General features: G+C 33.3%; 1 protein-coding gene across 1 annotated transcript in view; it reads left to right on the top strand.

The window, feature by feature from the left end:
• Positions 1-2,909: 2,909 nt before the first annotated feature.
• Positions 2,910-19,206, top strand: part of LOC141297691 (Na(+)/H(+) exchange regulatory cofactor NHE-RF1-like) — a 33,005-nt gene continuing 16,708 nt past the window's right edge. The window contains exon 1 of the mRNA XM_073828136.1: positions 2,910-3,527. Coding sequence (XP_073684237.1) covers positions 3,075-3,527 — 453 coding nt within the window. The 5' untranslated portion in view covers positions 2,910-3,074. The remainder of the gene's footprint in view (positions 3,528-19,206) is intronic.

Below are 19,206 nucleotides of genomic sequence, written 5' to 3'. Positions count from 1 at the left end.
GCCAGTTATAAAACCAAATTCTGAGGTTATGTTCTTAAAATTGTGAGTTTCACAATTCTGACTTAATTTTCTATACATATCATGTGCTTATTTGTTTATTAAATATATTTGACCAATTTGATTGTTTTCAGCTACCAAACAAAATAGTACTACAGCACAGAAATCACATCTAATTTGTCCACAGATTCCATCTTGGTCTGGTTATAACTAATTTTGTGTTTAAAATGTCTTCTATTGACATGAGAACACTTTTCTGAATTGAGTGGTCAGATTATTGGTTTGCTTTTTGTTGCAGTTTTCTAATGAGACACTAGATGGCAGAATACATCACTGTATATATGAATGGGGGCAGTTGAGGCCTCAAGAGTGTGCCCAGTGTGTATCAACAGCTGCAATAACCTGTTTTTGTGTGGTTACAACTGTGTGAGCTTATGTTGCAACTGGCTGCTCTGTCACAGTGTTTCTATGTCATAAAACTCATTACACTTGCCATCTTAGTAGTTAGCAGCACTTCAGTCATTGCGATAAAAGATGCGGTCTGAGCGGTAAGCCGATTTTCGTCTTGATATTTTGACACGAGGCATCAAACAAAACAAAAAGTACATAAATATTACATTATTTTAATGAAAAAACAAAAATGCAGTTTACCAGAGTAATAAACAATTAGAAGAAGAAGAGCAGCGAAAACAAAACAAAAATATCAATAGTAAAAAAGCAGATAATAATAATAGTATCAGAAGTAAATAACCAATATGTATAATGCCTTAGAATGTGGTTTATGTGTAACATTTGGGATAAATCTAATTTCTCATATGAAGCAATATTTCTTTGTTGCACAATGTTGTAAGTCTGTCCTTGCTTGATCAATTTTGAGCCTTTAACCAGTGTATTAAATGTGTAGTTCAGACACATGTAAAGCCAAACATGGCTTTATTATTGAGTCTCTTGCTATTCACACAATAATTTAAAAAGCAAATGATCACACAATGCCACAGAGATTGTCGTTGAACTTTGAGTGTATTTAAGTTTGACTCTTAAAAGAGCGAATCCCATTTGTGATTAAACAGTAACGATATTTAGGGTGTGCTTCTCATAACTTTGCTCAGGTATGTCGACAGATAATCTCTGCAAGCAAATCAGCAAGTCTTTATCTTTTTTATTGCATTGAAAAGAGCAAAAGGTTTCCACAGTAACAAGATTTGATTATAGTGTGAGGAGCAAATTACTTAAAGGGAAAAACGTTTAGTATAGATATTTCTCATCAAAGCTGGAACATTCAAAAATCAGATCATAATGATGTTGCTTAATGATGTGAATGACTGTTAGTCTACACATAACAGAGGTGTATTAGGAAATTAAATGGCAAAATGTTACCATTTTGTTCAACCTTGTAATGGAGAAGCACACCATGGAATTCCAACAATTTCCTAATGCAATACTGAATTCATTAGATTTTTAGAAAAAAATAATTGTAATTTCAGTTGAAGTTAAGAGTTTATATACACCTTAATTATTTTACCAAAATAAGAGGGGTCATACAAAATGCATGTTATTTTTATTTACTGACCTGAATAAGATATTTCACATAAAAGAAGTTTTCATATAGCCCACAAGAGAAAATAGTAGTTGAATTTATAAAAATGACCCTATTCAAAAGTTTACATACACTTGATTCTTCTTAATACTGTGTTGTTACCTGAATGATCCACAGCTGTGTTTTTTGTTTGTTTAGTGATGGTTGTTGATGAGTGCCTTCAGAAAAATCCTTCAGGTCCCACAAATTCTTTGGTTTTTCAGCATTTTTTAATCCTTTGCAACAATGACTGTATGATTTTGACATTAGCGACAACTGAGGGACTCATATGCAACTATTACAGAAGGTTCAAACACTCACTGATGCTTCAAAAGGAAAAACTATGCATTAGAAACTGGGGGGTAAAAACTTTTTGAATTTGAAGATCAGGGTAAATTTAACTTTTGTCCTCTGGGAAACATGTAAGTACCTTCTGTAGCTTCTGAAGGGCAGTACTAAATGAAAAAAAAAAGATATATAGGCAAAATAAGCCAAAAAAAGTACACATTTTCATTCTGTTCAAAAGTTTTCACCCCCGGCTTTTAATGCATCATTTTTCCTTCTAAAGTATCAGTGAGATTTAATCTTCTGTAATAGTTTTATGAGTCCCTCAGTTTTCCTCAGTGTGAAAAGACGGATCTCAAAATCATACAGTCATTGTTGGAAAGGGTTCAAATACACAAAAATGCTGGGAAAAAAATATATTTGTGAGATCTGAAGGATTTTTTTGAAGAATAGAGGGCAGTTTAGCTGTTCAGGACTCTTGAACAACTATCACTAAACAAAAAAACAGCTGTGGATCATTCAGTTAAGAACACAGTATTAAGATTTAAGTGTACGTAAACTTTTGAACAGGGTCATTTTTATAAATTCAACTATTATTTTCTCTTGTATGTAAACATTTTTCATGTGAAATATCTTATTCAGGTCAGTACTAAATAAAAATAACATGCATTTTGTATGATCCCTCTTATTTTGGTAAAAATAACATTTTACACATTCTGCAATGACTTCTACTGTATGTGTCCATATTTAATGTATAAACTGGGGGAAAATTCAGGCTTAAATAGCAATATGATAATGTTACAAAGTTTAACTGGTAAAGAAAAACATTAAAATGACCAAAATTAAAAGATACTTACCTACCCATGTTATAGTTAATAATACTTCATTTTTAACACGAAATCACGTTTCTTTCTCTAATTTTAGCTTTATAGCCGCTTTTAAACTCTGCAAGAGAACTCGCGCCATGACGTTTTGTGATTGACAGGTGACACTTCCAATCAGTGAGAGGAACAGACCAAGGCGGATCCGTAAAGCGCTGACTGTCTACACTTCAAAGAAAACTGCGATTTGACTTACACAGTGTTGCAACACAGTGAAGACGCGGAGTGGGCGGCGCGGAGTTTTCTCTTCACATAACTACTTTTCGTTGCTTCCTCCAACTTTCAGTTAAGCCGGAGTGCTGGTTTTGTATATCTGTAAGTCTTAAAGTTTCAAAATGTCCAGCGACCTCAGGCCAAAGCTGTGCGTCTTAGAAAAAGGGGACAACGGCTACGGTTTCCATCTCCACGGCGAAAAGAACAAGCCAGGTCAGTTCATTCGACATGTGGAGCCCGACTCTCCAGCCACCGCCGCGGGTCTGATGGCCGGAGACAAACTGGCGTTCGTGAACGGAGAGAATGTGGAGGACGAGAAGCATCAACAGGTGGTGTCCCGCATACGAGGCATCACGGGCAAACTAGAGCTCATCGTGTTGGATCCAGAGACCGCACAGCTGCTGCAGAAGCACAACTTGAAGTGTCAGAAAGAATATGTGACTGATGGGATACCCATTCCGAGCCGTGCTGGTTCGGATGATGAAGATGAGAAGAACGGGACACCAAGGGAGTCCACCCCCGTCCCGGAGACAAATGGGGACATACGGATGGATAGACTGAGCGTGAGCTCCAAGGTGAGTTCAACTAAACGAACAGCTTTTATGAGCAAATTTTCCTCACTTTCATCACTTAGAGTCCGTCAAGTTTGTCAGGTGCCCCTGTACACTTGACTCGAGCGTATATAATTCATAACATTCATAGTAGGCTACATGTGGGTCAACGTCAAATACGGATGCTCGAGGTCATTAAAAATCATTAAATCTCTTTTAAAAATATAGTTTAAAATACGTTTTATAAATGAATTGTCTATACATTCATGCTGTTTTCATACTTTTTCGAGAGAGAAAAAAATGTTTGTAGGCCTAAATCTGATTATACATCATCTGAAAGCTGAATAAATAAGCTTTCTATTGAAGTATGGTTTGTTAGAATATGACAATATTTGTCTGAGATACAACCATTTGAAAATCTGGAGTCTGGGGGTGCAAAAAAATCTAAGTATTGAGAAAATCGCCTTTAAAGTTGCTCAAATGAAGTTCATAGCAAAGCATATTACTAATAAAAAAATAAGTGTCGATGTATTCACAGTAGGAAATTGACAAAATATCTTCATGGAACATGATCTTTAATATCCTAATGACCCATACAATGTATTTTTGGCTATTGCTACAAATATTTTTGTGGTCCAAGGTCACATATTTTGATTTAGTAACTCTCAAAATGTCAAGTGGTGTAACCATTAAACTAAAATATTTCAATTAGGCTTTAAATACACTTGAGTTTACAGAAATTAATCATTTTCAGAAGTTTCAGCCTCTTTATTAGATTTGTTTATTCTCTGGCTGGAAAGTTATACCATTTTTGACTAGAAAAACGATCAAATTCAAGTAATTTTTATATGAAGTGCATTTTGTAATGACATTTTGAATACAAAAATCATTGAAAATTGTACTAATTACTAATATTATATTCCTAGCAGAGAATGAGAGGACATGCTGTCCACAGAAAAGCTTATTTTCACATTTTCTTATGGCAAGTTTCATTGCGCATTGTTTGATGACCAGGCCACTTGTTGTGGATGTGCACCCATAACAACAGTGTTTGGTTGGAAAATGAACAGGTGCGGTCCTTCTGAAATGTTTGAGGATATTTACATTTTAAATCTGATATACTTTGTGTTACGTCACAGGTCTCACTAGCTTTCACATTGCTGACTTGTCTGACTTGTCAGACATGACATGTTTTTCACCTTTTTGGGAAGGATCATCAGCTGCATTAACCAAATTCCATTACTTCATAGATAGTGCAGGCCTGATTACTTAATAAATAATGCTAATACTATCATGCATAGTAAATGAGCAGTACCCTCAGGATTGTTAATTGTCAGTAAACGGAGAGGAAAAAGTGGAGGAATTCTTCTCATAGATCAGATACACATCATGTTGAGTGCCATAACTGGGCTCTTTGATCATTTACCACTGTTGAAGTTTTAAGTTACATAATCATGTGGAGTGTATAGGTCATTTGCATGGCTTTCAAGTGATACAACATTTTTATGTAACACAGTACAAGGTCTGCAAGTGATTTGCACCTATTGTGCAATAAGAATATAAAAAGCTTTATCTTCATTCCTATGATGTTAATCTGAAGGCCTTTCAGTGGACAACATTCTTTTTCATGGGACAAATATTTTATCCTGTGATTCAAGGGATACTCCACCCAAAAGTTAAAAATTCTGTTGTTGTAAACCTGTCTGAGTTTATTCAGCAGAACACAACATAAGATAATTTAAATAACTTGGACTTGTTATTTATATATATATATAATTTTTTTTTTTCCAAACCACATGAGGATGTAAAAATAATGACAGAGCCCTTTAAGAGGATGCCCTATTATCCACATTCATTTAAGTCAATCAAAGTAATTGGAGACACTTTAGTGATTTCTGTTATTTCCATTGAGTTTCAGTTGAGCTTTATTAGTTAGACGGTTAATGAAAATACCAATTGTATCAACTTATACTTCATGGATTTCTTAAGTTGTAATTGTTCGAGTTGAGGACAAAAGCCAGCAGACTAAGCTGACCCCAATAAAGTTTCAATCCCCTGTCTTGGAGATCCTTGAGCAGTGAAGGGGGATATTGTGGAAAGTTGTTCTTTGTTTGGGTGCAGAAACAAGATTAGGGAGAAAGAAGCCCACAGAGTAGGATTGGGATCTTTTTATCCTATATGGGCCATTCTAAAGAATTGGTTCAAACTGCTATCCCACAACTAAAAAAAACACATTTAAAAAGCATTTAAGTATTCCAATCTTAGATGTTTACTAAGATCCTTTTCTTGTCTATTGAAACCCACGATAGTATTTAAAATATCAGTAAGCTTAATATATATAAAATCATCATTTAGTGGGTACTTGCAATTGGGAGGTTGTCCTGAACCCTAACCCCTAAATTTCATCTGATTTTAAAATAATTTAATTCCATTGTTGTTTTTAAAATCTTTTGTTTTCAAAAAAAAAAGTGAAATTCAAGAAAAATATTAATTTTATTCTTATTTATTTATTTATTTATTTTTAATGATGAAACCTGCATTTTCATGTCACTACCAAAACAGTGTATATTTTAGTCCATTGGCTGAGAATGATTTTAACTACACCCCTACATTTAATGATCAGGAAATATTAATGTGTCACTCTCTCTCGCAGCCACATGGTGAGTAGATAGGCCCCATTATTTTGAGGTAAATTTGTTCAAAAGTATGAAAAATCTGTGTAACTTTAAAGAATGGCACTACCAAATACCATGTTTCTGTAATTAAACACACTTTATTGGCAGTAATTCCATAACATTTAGTTTTTCTATGTACACAACTGTTCAGACCTGTGCTAGCTCACCATGTGCTGATAAGCATCTTTGAGCTAGTTTCAAAAGTATCTAAAATTGTCACAAGCAAAACATTTGAAATATGGTATGTTTTGTTAAAAATAAACTATACTAAATTATCAAGTAAGATGTTATGATAGTGTTTGGTTCAAAGTACATTCAAACTAATAAATCCTTATGATCAACCTTGAAATATTGTTAAAATTGTAATTGTTATTGATTTTTGATTTACCTCTGATTGCAACAAAATAGAAAAAATATATATATTTACAAGGAAGATTAATAGGTCATTATAACCCTTCTTATTAAATTATATATTCCTGTGTTTCAGTAAAGACAAATATAGAGAGAGGACAAATATTCCAAAACTTTCTGAAAATACAATATGAGAATTAACTGCACAGTTACTAGAAATGTGTACCCTGTATATTATACAATTCGCATACATACAAAAATTGTGGAAAAGACACATTTTTGTCAAGACGTTTCCAACTCTGACTTTGAACCAACTCTGTAGAATGGCCCATATAACAGATTCTGAGTACCATCCGGCTTTGCAGACTTACAGAAGCAATTCTATTACATACATGAATGGTTGCTCAAATTATATGGATTATTTAGAGAATATCATAGACACTTGGGAGTGACACAGAGCCCTGTGAGTGAGTGAGTTTTTGCACATGCAAGCCCAACTTGTCTAGTTACAAGTTACTATATAAGGCAATTCAGTTTTTTATAGTGCCAGCACAGCAAAAGCAAACGTCAGGTGTGCAGTTTTGATGCTAGTTATTCTTTTACATAATGCCACACAGGTCAGTGTTCGTCAGTCCCTTTTCTGATTATGTGGCATAAGCCAGAAATAACTTTAATCATCATAACCCTGCCGGTCCGGATAACAGTTATTTAGAGTCTCTGAAACAATATGGATTGTAATCACATTTCTTTCCAGCAATTATCAAAGTGTTTTTGAAGCCCTCAGTCAACCATGAATGGCCTTTCTGTTATGTCGTTTTCCTCTCGCCCTCCTGCATCCCATCCTTCCTCTGTGTGATCATTCAGAAACAAAATGCCACTGGAGGGAACATCCTTGGATCGGCTGTCAGTTAAACCCAGACTAAGCTTTGTTCTTGATGGCAGTGCCCTGCGGGATGCTGTTTACTTACTGAGATGAGTTTTCAGAGTGGATTACACTCAGGCAGCTTGCTTGCATTGTGTTTAGCAATAAGTGGTGGAAAAGAAGCAAGAATAGATGATTTATGAAAATTAGATCAATGTTTGAGTCTGGAGACATTGCAAACATCTGAATCATCCTCTGATAGGGATTCCTTCACATAATTCTTTAGAAATGCAGATGTGTTGCAAGGAAAAGGAACTATGCTGTTTAACTATGCTGTGTAAAGGAACTATGCTGTTCATTCAGTGCTTTATTTATTGATCAGGTTGGTTTAATTTCAAGTGGACGATAAAAAGTTGGAAGTGGAGTACTTCCTAACTTCAATAATGTTGAAATGCCATTGGTTTACTAGTACAGCTACAGTTATGGACTGGTGAAAGTGGTCATAATCACTGTTGAGTACTTGCTATATCATATGTATATGAACCTTGATATTCTTCCAGCAAATTTTCTCACTTTTTCTATTTAGGATTAGGGATATGAACAAGATGTATTAAAACTGTTATCAAGAATTGTAATTATAAGGCATCACGTCTGATTATTGCCTGGTGGTCATTTAAAAATACGGAAAAATATTTATTTTTCCCATAAACTTAAATCATTGAAGGACCATACACTACCAGTCAAAAGGATTTTTTTTAAAAGGTCTATTCTGCTCACAAGCCTGCATTTATTTGATCCAAAGTACAGCAAAAGCAGTAATATTGTGATCTGTTGAGTACTTAGTTTTTTTAGGATTCTTTGATGAACAGAAAGATCCAAAGATCAGCATTTATCTGAAATAAAAAGCTTTTGTAACATTATACAGTATACCATTCAAAAGCTTGGAGTAAGTTTTTTTGGGGGTAAGAAATGATAGAAATGAATACTTTTATTTAGCAGGTATGCTTTAAATTGATCAAAAGTGATGATAAGGCATTTATAATGTTACAAAGATTTCTATTTCAGATGCAGTTCCTCTGAACTGTCTATTCATCAAAACCTAAAAAAAATGTACTCAGCTGTTTTTAACATAATAATAAATGTTTTTTGAGCAGCAAATCAGAATATTAGAATGATTTCTGAAAGATCTTGTGACTGGAGTAATGATGCAAAAATTCAGCTTTGAAATCACAGGAATAAATTACGTTTTTAAATATATTCAAATAGAAAACAGTTATTTTAAATAGTAAAAATATTTCAAAATGTAACTGTTTTTTGCTGTACTTTGGACCAAATAAATGCTTCCTAAAAAACATTAAAAATCTTACTGTTCAGAAGCTTTTGACTGGTAGTGTATTTAGGTGCCAGAATATCATGGCCTAGCAACACACCAGAAACCTTTTGAATACCTTAACAACCACATAGATGCACCTTGGAAGCCACTTCTAACACTGTAGTATCATTGAAAGAAATTTTTATGTGCAAAGCACACATTAACATTTTATTCAGTCAAAAAATGATTTAATCTTTGACAACAATACATCTCAGCAGACACAATACAACATCTTAGTGTGTGCTTGGCAGCCACACATTCTCTAGAAGTTCACCACTAAAAATTTCAAAAGTAAATTCTCAAGCTAAATGCGTACTCTGCGAGAGAGGGAGGGATGTCACACATTTGAATAAACCACTTCCTTGGTTACAAGATCGCTGTTTTCCTGCTGTGGTCTGTTGCATTTTGAGATGACACGAGCAGTTATACCAATCGTATCAGTCGTCACCTCACTGCTCCTGCTACCTGTCTGTGCATTTTGCTGTTGGTTGGCTGTTTTCAAATCTCTATAGGTTAATTATTGGCTGTTGAGTTTTGCAAGTACACATCTTGGATCCAAGGCCTCAGGCCTGTGAATGTATTTATGCTTCCCTTGCCAGCTCTGCTCATCTTCACATTCATGCAATCAATATTGTGTCATACTATAAAAACAAAAATGTTCTTTTATTGCTTTTGCCAATATGCCAGGATGGCGTAATAGGAAGGTTTTTAATACAACTTGTTTACTTGGAAAGCCCAGGTTGTTTAAGGATAATTATTGTTTTCAATCATCAGTTCATGTTTCACCAACCCTACCCCAATCCTTCAAGAGTTGAGCAAACCAAGGACAAGATTATGAGTTACTAAAGTGAGCTATAAAGTCATTAACCTTTGTATTATTGAACTGTAGTATCTTTATAGGGCCAGTGGAGACGGGTTAGGTTAGGGCCTTTCCACACTCTGCTCGTGGTTTTCTTACTGGTATGCGACAGTTCCCAAAAATAAAAATGCCATCATTCTTTTACTTACTCTCAGGTCGTTCTAAACCTGTATGACTTTCTCTCTTCAGCGGAAGACAATTTTTTTTAAGTTACATGAAGTCTACTGTTACTTTGAACCCCACTGACCTTGTACTGTCGATTGTATGAACAAAAACGTAGAAGTTTCTTCAAAACACCTTTTTTGTGTTCCACAAAAGTTAAATGGATGAATAAATGTTGACATAATGTTACTTTCTGTGTAAAGGTCAGTAATCTAAAATGAAATCTGCACATGCACACATCCTCTTTATGGACTGTGGATTGATGACGGTGTTTACACATTTCCACATATAAAAATGAGCACAGATTTTAAAAATGATGAATTATGTTTGTTGCTCAGCTGGGGTGTGAGTTTGTCCCCATTGTGGCAATAAACGGTTGGGGAAATATCATGATGAGTTTGCATAATGTCATGTCGTAATGATCTGATGTTATGATGCACAGTTATATTTCATTGTGTTCTTCGCCCAAACCTATCATATGACTTTTTGCGATCTAGAAATGAATGCACAAGTTGATGAAACCTAATGCAATATTGGATAATTTTGGAAGCTGGAAATCGTTAAAAAAGTCTAAGCTGTGCAATATTTGAAAATTCCTTCTTTTGCAAACCCACTTAAATTCAACAAGAACACTTCTGTTTAACTTTAACAGTATGTGAGAAGTCAAGAAGAGATAAGTCTAAAAGTTACCGCTACTCTTGCATTTTCCCTGTATTCACTGATTGATCAGTTTGAAGGCCGCAGGTGCTACAGACTCATGTTGTGTCAAACACACTCTCAAAAGGATTGGCAGTGAATGAAGGTCTTTGTCAGACACTGTAGCTTTAAAATGACTCTACCCCACATCTACTTTAGACAGGAGAAAATTATTTCCTTGCTGACTTCAGCTTCCTATATTGAATAACCCAAAAGCAAAAGGAGGCCCAGAGGGAGACTATCTAGTAAAGACTAAATTCCATAATGGAACTCTACACTTCCGAAAAGGAACTATGTGAGTTTCATGCATAACAACAAGAGAGCCCAGGCTTTCATTATGTACTGTATTATGGCATGTCATAGTTTAATGCTCGTTTATTGTTAGAAACTAGTTTCGTTATATGCTTCATGAAATATAAATAATAGGCTTATTTCCTCTCATCTCATTTCAGTTTTTGAAAAGGTTGTTCTGCCCTGCTCACGATACTGGTCACGAAGCAGATCCTCTCACATTAAAGGGATAGTTCACCCAAAAATGGATGAAAAAATTCTGTCATTAATTACTAACCCTCATGTTGTTCCAAACCCATAAGAACTTTGTTCATCTTCAGAACATAAATTAAGATATTTTTTATTAAATCCGAGAGCTTTCTGACCTTTCATAGACAGCAACGCAACTACCACATTCAAGACTCAGAAAGGTAGTAAGGACATTGTTAAAATAGTTTATGTGACATCAGTGGTTCAACTGTAATAATATGATGCTACGAAAATACTTTTTGTGCACAAAGAAAGCAAAAATAATGAGATCCAACGAGAGTGCCACGACCTGGCGTTCTGAACCAGTATACGCTACGCCTTGTTTACAAGCAAAAGATGATGCACACTAAACATTAGAGCTGTCACGATTCTTCAATTCGAGTAATTGATTTTAAAAATCCTCGACTGCAAATTCCCCATGTCGAGAAACTGGCAAAATACTGGAAGTGGCACATTCTATGGACGAGAATCTATGAAATGCATTTATATATATATATATATATTTCATTCTCCTTGACAGGACAGTGGAGATATGACAGGAAGTGAGTGGGAAAAAGAGAGGGTGGGTGGAATCGGGAAAGGTTCGCGAGGTGGGATTGGATCTCGGGACATTCGAGGTGCAACTGCACCATATGTTGGCGCACTGCCCACAAGGCTATTGGCGCAGACACTGCAGGATATATTAAACCCATTTAAAAATCATCATAAAGCATATTGAGAAAGCATCACAATTGTAAAATAAAAGCTCAAACCCTAAACAAGGGATGCTCAACCCTGTTCCTGGAGATCTACCAACCTACAGACTAGTTTCAGCCCTGCTCCAACACAGCTGTCTGTAATTAGCAATTATTACATAAGAGATTGATTAGGTGGTTCAGGTGTGTTTGATCAGGGTTGGAGCTTAATTTTGTAGGATGTTAGATCTCCAGGAACAGGGTTGGGCTAAATCTTAAACCCTCACTTTGAGTTTCATATCAAGAAATTGCAGTGGCTGTAGCTTTTCTGTCATAAATAAAATGAGCCAGTATTAAATATTAAGTGGATATTTTAATTAAATGTTGTTTAGCCAATAGTAAACAAGGATTAGATTGCACAGTAAAGTGTAAAAAAATAAAAAGTCAGGCCGTTGGTTCCCCTTTGCAGTCATTTATTATAAAACAAAATGTACATTAGTTATATTGTTTATAATACATTATGTATTTTAACAGTTTTGTTTAATAAAACCATATGATTAGTTGCTTTTGATACTTTATTTAAACTAATTACATTGATTACCACAGACTCACACTCTTTAGCCTCGTTCAGACTGTCAGCCCAAATCCGATTTTGTGCATATCCGGATGGAATCCGATTTGAAGAACTGACTGTCCACACAGTCCTATCACAACTGTTCATATCCGATTTGTGTGTCCATAAGCGCTCTTTCGTTTCACGGAATGTGCGCTGGTTTCTATGGCAATGCTGTTGCGTTGTTATGCCAACGCTAAAAACAACAATAACAGCAATACAGTTTGCACTATAGATGCTGTCTTGCGATATGACAACGTTGCCGTTGCATTGGATTATATTTTGTCTTCTAAAGCAGTGGCAGAAACGCAGGAAGCTGGAATGTGCGACTTTATTCTGTGCTGCCGTCTCCTCTGGTTTCAAATCTCAAAGAGGTGCATAAACTAGCCGTATATTGTCTTTTCCCACTTCGTTTGCAGTTCGCAACAACACAAGCTTGTTTCTGCAAAGATGTTTGTTATGTTTTCCACAAAAACGTCTGACGTGTTTATGTTTTACGTGGCATGAAAACGTGAAAAAGCATCGCCAAATCCGATCTGACTGGTCAGACTGAAACGGATTTCCAAAAATCCGATTTGAATAGGATTCCAAACCACATACGAATGTAGCTCGAAACGGATTTGACCAAATCGGATTTCATGTAGTCGTTGCTGTTCAGACTACCTAAATATGATTGGATTTCAATCAGATTTGCATACAAATCGGATTTGGGCTGACAGTCTGAACGAGGCTTTTGTGTGGTGTGACTTCCGTGGGGGATATATATATTGGTTCACATTTACAACCCATTGCTTGTTTGTTACGTAAAACCATCAGTCAATTTTCGTGTTGTTCTGAATGAAAATGCAAATTCATTCTTTACCACTAGGTGCTACTTTTGGAGCGGCAAAAATGGGGATTCCCCAGTAACTGCTGTACACAAAGCAGCACTGCGCTCACAAATGTTGCTTTATTAGACATTATAGACCAGATGAAATGAAAATTCAAACAAAAATGTCCTAAGTACAGCTGATATTTGTCAGATATACACTAATATAAAAACACCAGCGCCATATTTGATTTTTGAAATGTGCAGTGCTCATTTTTATTCACTGAAGTCAAAGCTTTGTCAAAGCTTGATATTGTGGCAGGCCGCCACAAATAAATCAATGTATGGGAAACAATGAATTATTACTGCCCTTATATGTATTGCATTTTATCTTTTCCAACATTTTTGAAAATGACAATTAAATATTGTGATAAAAATAATGTCACAATGCCAGTGAAAATTGTAATTCTAAAATTTGGGGGTGAAATATGTGACCCTGGACCTCAAAACCAGTCTTAAGAAGCACAGATATATTTGTAGCAATAGCCAAAAAATACATTGTATGGGTCAAAATCATTGATTTTTCTTTTATGCTAAAAATAATTAGGATATTAAGTAAAGATCATGTTATATTGGAGGTATTTTGTAAATTTCCTTACATAAATATATCAAAACGTAATTTTCGATTTGTAATATACATATGGACAACGTTAAAGGCGCTTCTTTCCACCCTCAGATTCCAGATTTTCAAATAGTTGTATCTTGGCCAAATATTCACCAAACCACACATCAATGGAAAGCTTATTTATTTAATGTATGTATGTATAAATCTCAATTTCAAAAAATGGACCCTTGTGACTGGTTTTGTGGTCCAGGGTCACATATGACCCAGATGTGTTCTCGACAGAGTTTATGACATTCACCTCATTATGTCTTGGGTCATATGTATAATATCTCTCATTTGAGTGTCCTTCTGTTCACGTGGATTTGATAAGATTTCTTTCATAAAATCACACAGCCGTGTTCCAGGGATCTTATCAAAGCGGATGATGTCATCTTTGCATTGTGAATGTGTGGGCCCCTGCCAAACCCTTCTCAGAGATAGCACTCCACACCCAAGCCCTTTCCCACACTCCCACAATTCTCCCCTTACTCACACCCGACACGACCAAACAGTATTCAGTACTCAACCCGTTGAATTCTTTTGCTTTTGCTTTTCATTTGTTGGCAACCAAGCAGACGTAATTTCCATATCATACTAAATCATCTCATCTGCTCAGTTCATAATTTCCAACCCAAATTTGCTTACGAATAGAGCGCCCTTGGGTGGAAGAGTTTGCAGAGGTTACGTGTAATTAGTAATGAAGAAACAAGAAGAACCAATACAGTGATAACAGTGTATGGCTTTATCAGACAGCTTTGTATATCTTATCAGAATGGGAGTGTATCTTTTAGTACATGCTGAGTGATTTTTTAGTGTCTACATGTGCTAGTAGTATCAAAGGCATTTAAAAACATTGAAACTGTCACACGTGTTTGACGAAAGACCCACCCAGAGAGTGGATAGCGCTGTATAATTTTCGTGACTGTACGTCCAGTCCTCTCAGGACATTGCAAACCTTCTGTCAAACATAGTTAGATGTGGCTACAGCATTTTGGCAGGAAAGTTACAGTTTTGCAGGGTGAAATAAGACCTAATGTTAGTCTTGCCAGTTTGGTGAGTGCTTAAAGCCAAGAACTTGTTTGTGCCAGAAAATTGAGAGATACCTCAAATTATCTTGAAGGCGAAGGAAAGATGTTTCTATAGTTTAAAGTGAGCAGCGTGTCAAAACAACAGAGCAGTACACACCACAAACACTCAGGGTTGTTTATGGAAATGATCTTACGGTGCTGTATCCTCTATTTTTATCTAGTGCCAAACTTGCTTTATTCAAGTTTCTCTCCCCATCTTAATATGTAAAGCACCACAAGAGCTAACAGATGCTGCGGTTATTTTAATAAAAGCAGAACACAGTGAGCAGCAAAATAAAATATTTTTATCTGTCTTACATGTATGACTTTGACTATTTAGACATGATGGTTTTTTTTAATGTACGTAATGAGCATTTCATAATAGACCATTGGGAAAATTATTTGTAGATGGCAAGGAAATGCAAATAGACTGACAACCTGTTATTTATACTCCCAAAGAATTTTTTATAATTTAAGAAACTGCAACGTTTCAACCTGATGAAGACCACCTGTGGTTGAAATGTTGCAATTCATTAAATCATAAAAAATACATAAATTATATATAAATATTTTTGTATATTATATTAAATTATAAGAAATCTTTGGGCATATAAAAATATTGAGTATTATTCTTTAGGTATTTATTTATTTATTTATTTATTTTGTAGATGGCAAGGAAATTCCAAAAGACTGACAAATTTTATTTTTTCTCCCAATTTCTTTTTTTTTTAAATTTAATAAATTGAAATGTTTCAACCTGATGAAGACCACTTGTGGTCAAAATGTTGCAGTTCATTAAATTATAAAAAATTCTTTGGGCATATAAATTGTATTAACATATTTTAATATTGTATGTAATATTAATAAATATTTAATATTTTAAAAAACGTTTGGGCATCTAAAACTAAACAGCATTATTCTTTATTTTTTATATTTTATTTGTAGATGGTAAGGAAATGCGAAAAGACAGACACTGTTATTTGTTCTCCCAAATATTTTTTTATAATTTTATAAATTGCAACATTTCAACCTAATGAAGGCCACTTGTGGTCAAAACAATGCAATTCATTAAATTAAAAAAAATCTTCTGTTTTTTATATTACAGTACATTTCAAAAAAATCTGTGGGCATATAGATAATAATGAGCATTATTCTTTATTTTTTGTTTTTTATTTTATTTTTTAGCAAGGATAATACAAAAAGATAGACACTGTAATTTTTGTTAATAAATTAATAAATTAATAAATTGCCATGTTTCAACATAATAAAGAGCACTTGTGTCATTAAATTATAAAACATTCTTTGCTCATATAAATTATATTAATATATTTTTTATATTATGTAAAATTTTAACAGAAATCTTTGGTTATATAAAAATAATTAACATTTTTCTTTATTTTATTTTATTTTATTTTTTGTAGATGGAAAATGGAAATGGAAATGCAAAAAGACAGACACTGTTATTTTTGCTCCCAAAGATTTTTTTTACAATTTAATAAATTGCAATGTTTTAACCTAAGAGAGACCACTTGTGGTCGAAACGTTGCAATTCTTTAAATTATATTAAAACATTCTTTTGGGCATATTAATTTATATATAAATATATTTTTTATATTATATCAAATTATAGAAAAATATTTGGGCATATAAAAAATGATGAGCATTATTTATTATTTATTTATTTGTTTGTTTGTTTTTTATTATTTTTGCTCCCAAAGAATTTTTTCATTGTTCATCGTTTCAACCTGATGAACACCACTTGTGGTCGAAATGTTGCGAAATTTGAAAAAAATATTTGGGCATATAAAAAATAATGAGAATTATTTTTTATTTAATTTAATTTAATTTTTTTTTTTTTTTTTTTTTTTTTTGTAGATGGCAAGGAAATTCAAAAAGACAGATACTGTTATTTTTACTCCCAGAGAGTATTTCTTATAATTTAATGAATTGCAACATTTAGACTGCAAGCGGCTTAATCAGGTTAAAATGTACATTAAAATTCATTAAATGACAAAAAATTCTTTGGGAGCAAAAATAATGTTTTGTATTTTATCTAAGCATTCTCTTGACGGACCATGTGCTTAAGTGAATTTTGGGTGTGCACATTCTACTTTGAATACTTTTAGAATTAAAGAACCGGTATCTTTTCTGACACATACGTATTTTTACCTTTAGATATCATACTGCTCTGTAGTGAGTATTAGTAAGTCTTTTAGCTGCTGCTTTTATCCAAAGTGACTTACAGTACACTTATTACAGGGACAGTCTTTCTGGGGCAGTCTAGGGTTAAGTGCTTTGATCAAGGGCACAATTGGTAATAGCTCATGGCTCCAATTACCAGGCTTGTGCTTTAACCACATTGCCACACACTGTCCATAAACCATCTCCAAACAGAACTCTTCCGTCGCAGCAGGAGGGATTAAACTCTTAGTGTAACATATGGCCTCTGCTGGCTAAGCCTATGCTAATCAGAGCTCAGATAGGTCTTGCCTTTGCATAGTCACCTGTTGGAAGTTTTCTTTCTTTTATTGGTGGCTACAGTCAGGCACGTTTTCTTTGAGGGACAGTAATGAGGATAGCATTGCAATTGTCAGCTGTATCTGTGACCTGTGGTTAGCCCCCAGCTAGTGTTTTCTGAAGGGAGGGTATTGTTAATCGTGTCGAGCACATTCACTGACCCTAGTCCTAACCCCTTCACTCCGCACTGCTATCCGGTTTCCCAGAAGAGCAGGCCTCCCGGGAAGTATGTAGCCTGTACACTGCAGCTTTGTACTGCTGTCTTTGGTATCGCCAGTATTAGCGTATCATGAACACATTGGACACTTTAACTGTGGTGAATTGGTTTGCTGTTGGTCTGTATTAGTGATTGGGTACTTGTATTGATTTTAAGTTAGCTTTTTTAAAACATAAAACAGGTTAACATAAAGATTAAAATTTACTAATCACGATTAATCAAATTTTTTATCATGTTTAGTGTTTTTGTTTATATTATTATAAATAATTACATTATTATTTTTATTATACTTGAGCATTATTATTTTATGTAAATATATAATTGTATATAATTAATACAGCAACAGCTATTATCATTATTATTGTTTGTTTTAGTGTATCATGTTTAGTGGTTTAATTTAATTATATATAATTATATTAATTATTAACAAATACATTTATTATTATTTTATTATTGAATGTTATTGATGGAGGTGTGAGGATGCATTCAACGAAACGTTGGCCTATACCAATTATATATAATATGTAATAATTATATAAATTATTATATTATGCAAATATATAATTGTATATAATTCATACAGCAGTAGAAACAGTATGTTATTAGTATTATTATTTATTTTTTTAGTGTATCATGTTCAGTGGTTTTATTTAATTATATATATATATATATATATATATATATATATATATATATATATATATATAATTATAAACAAATAATTAATATATATTTGTTATTATTATTGAATGTTATTGATGGAGCTGTGAGGATGCGTAGGACAAAACATTGGCTTATATCAGTTATATATATATTATGTAATTATTATATTATATAAATTATTATATTATGCAAATATATAATTGTATATAATTAATACAGCAGTAGAAACAGCATTTATTATTATTATTATTATTATTATTATTATTTTAAGGTTAACATATTTAATGGTTTTATTTAAATATATAAAATTATATTAACTATAAAGAAATTGTGAATATATTATTAATAATAATAATTATTATTATTATTATTATTGATGGGGCTGTGAGGATGCATAAGATAAAACATTGGCCTATATCAAATATATAATATGTAATTATTAAATTATATAAATAATTATATTATGTAAATATATAGGTAATACAGCAACAGCAATACAATTTATTATTATTATTATTATTATTATTATTTGTTTTAGTGTATCAAGTTTAGTGGTTTTATTTAATTATATATAATTATATTATTATGATTATTATTATTAATAGTAGTATTTTTGTATATATTATTATTAATATATTATTATTACTTGTGTTTGTTTTACATTATTATTATTATTATTATTATTATTATTATTATTATTATTATTATTATTATTATTGAACGTTATTGAGCAGCAGTAGCAGTAGTTTATTTTTTATATTATTATTAATATATTTTTGTTATTGGTTTTTATTTTACTGTAGCCTTTTTGTTTTCTTTTGTTAATGAAGGGGTGCTTATAGCATTATTGATGGGACTCTGGAGGAAACATGAGACAAAGCACTAGACTGTATTAAAGAATAATTTGAAAAAGTTATCGTCCTTCTATATTTCCTTTCATACTTTGCCAGCTCGCGTATGTTT

Source organism: Garra rufa, chromosome 22 (assembly GCF_049309525.1).
Source record: "Garra rufa chromosome 22, GarRuf1.0, whole genome shotgun sequence".
In the NCBI taxonomy this organism is placed as follows: Eukaryota; Metazoa; Chordata; class Actinopteri; order Cypriniformes; family Cyprinidae; genus Garra; species Garra rufa.
Note: the sequence above shows the minus strand (reverse complement) of the source record. Positions and strands in the feature narration are given on the sequence as shown.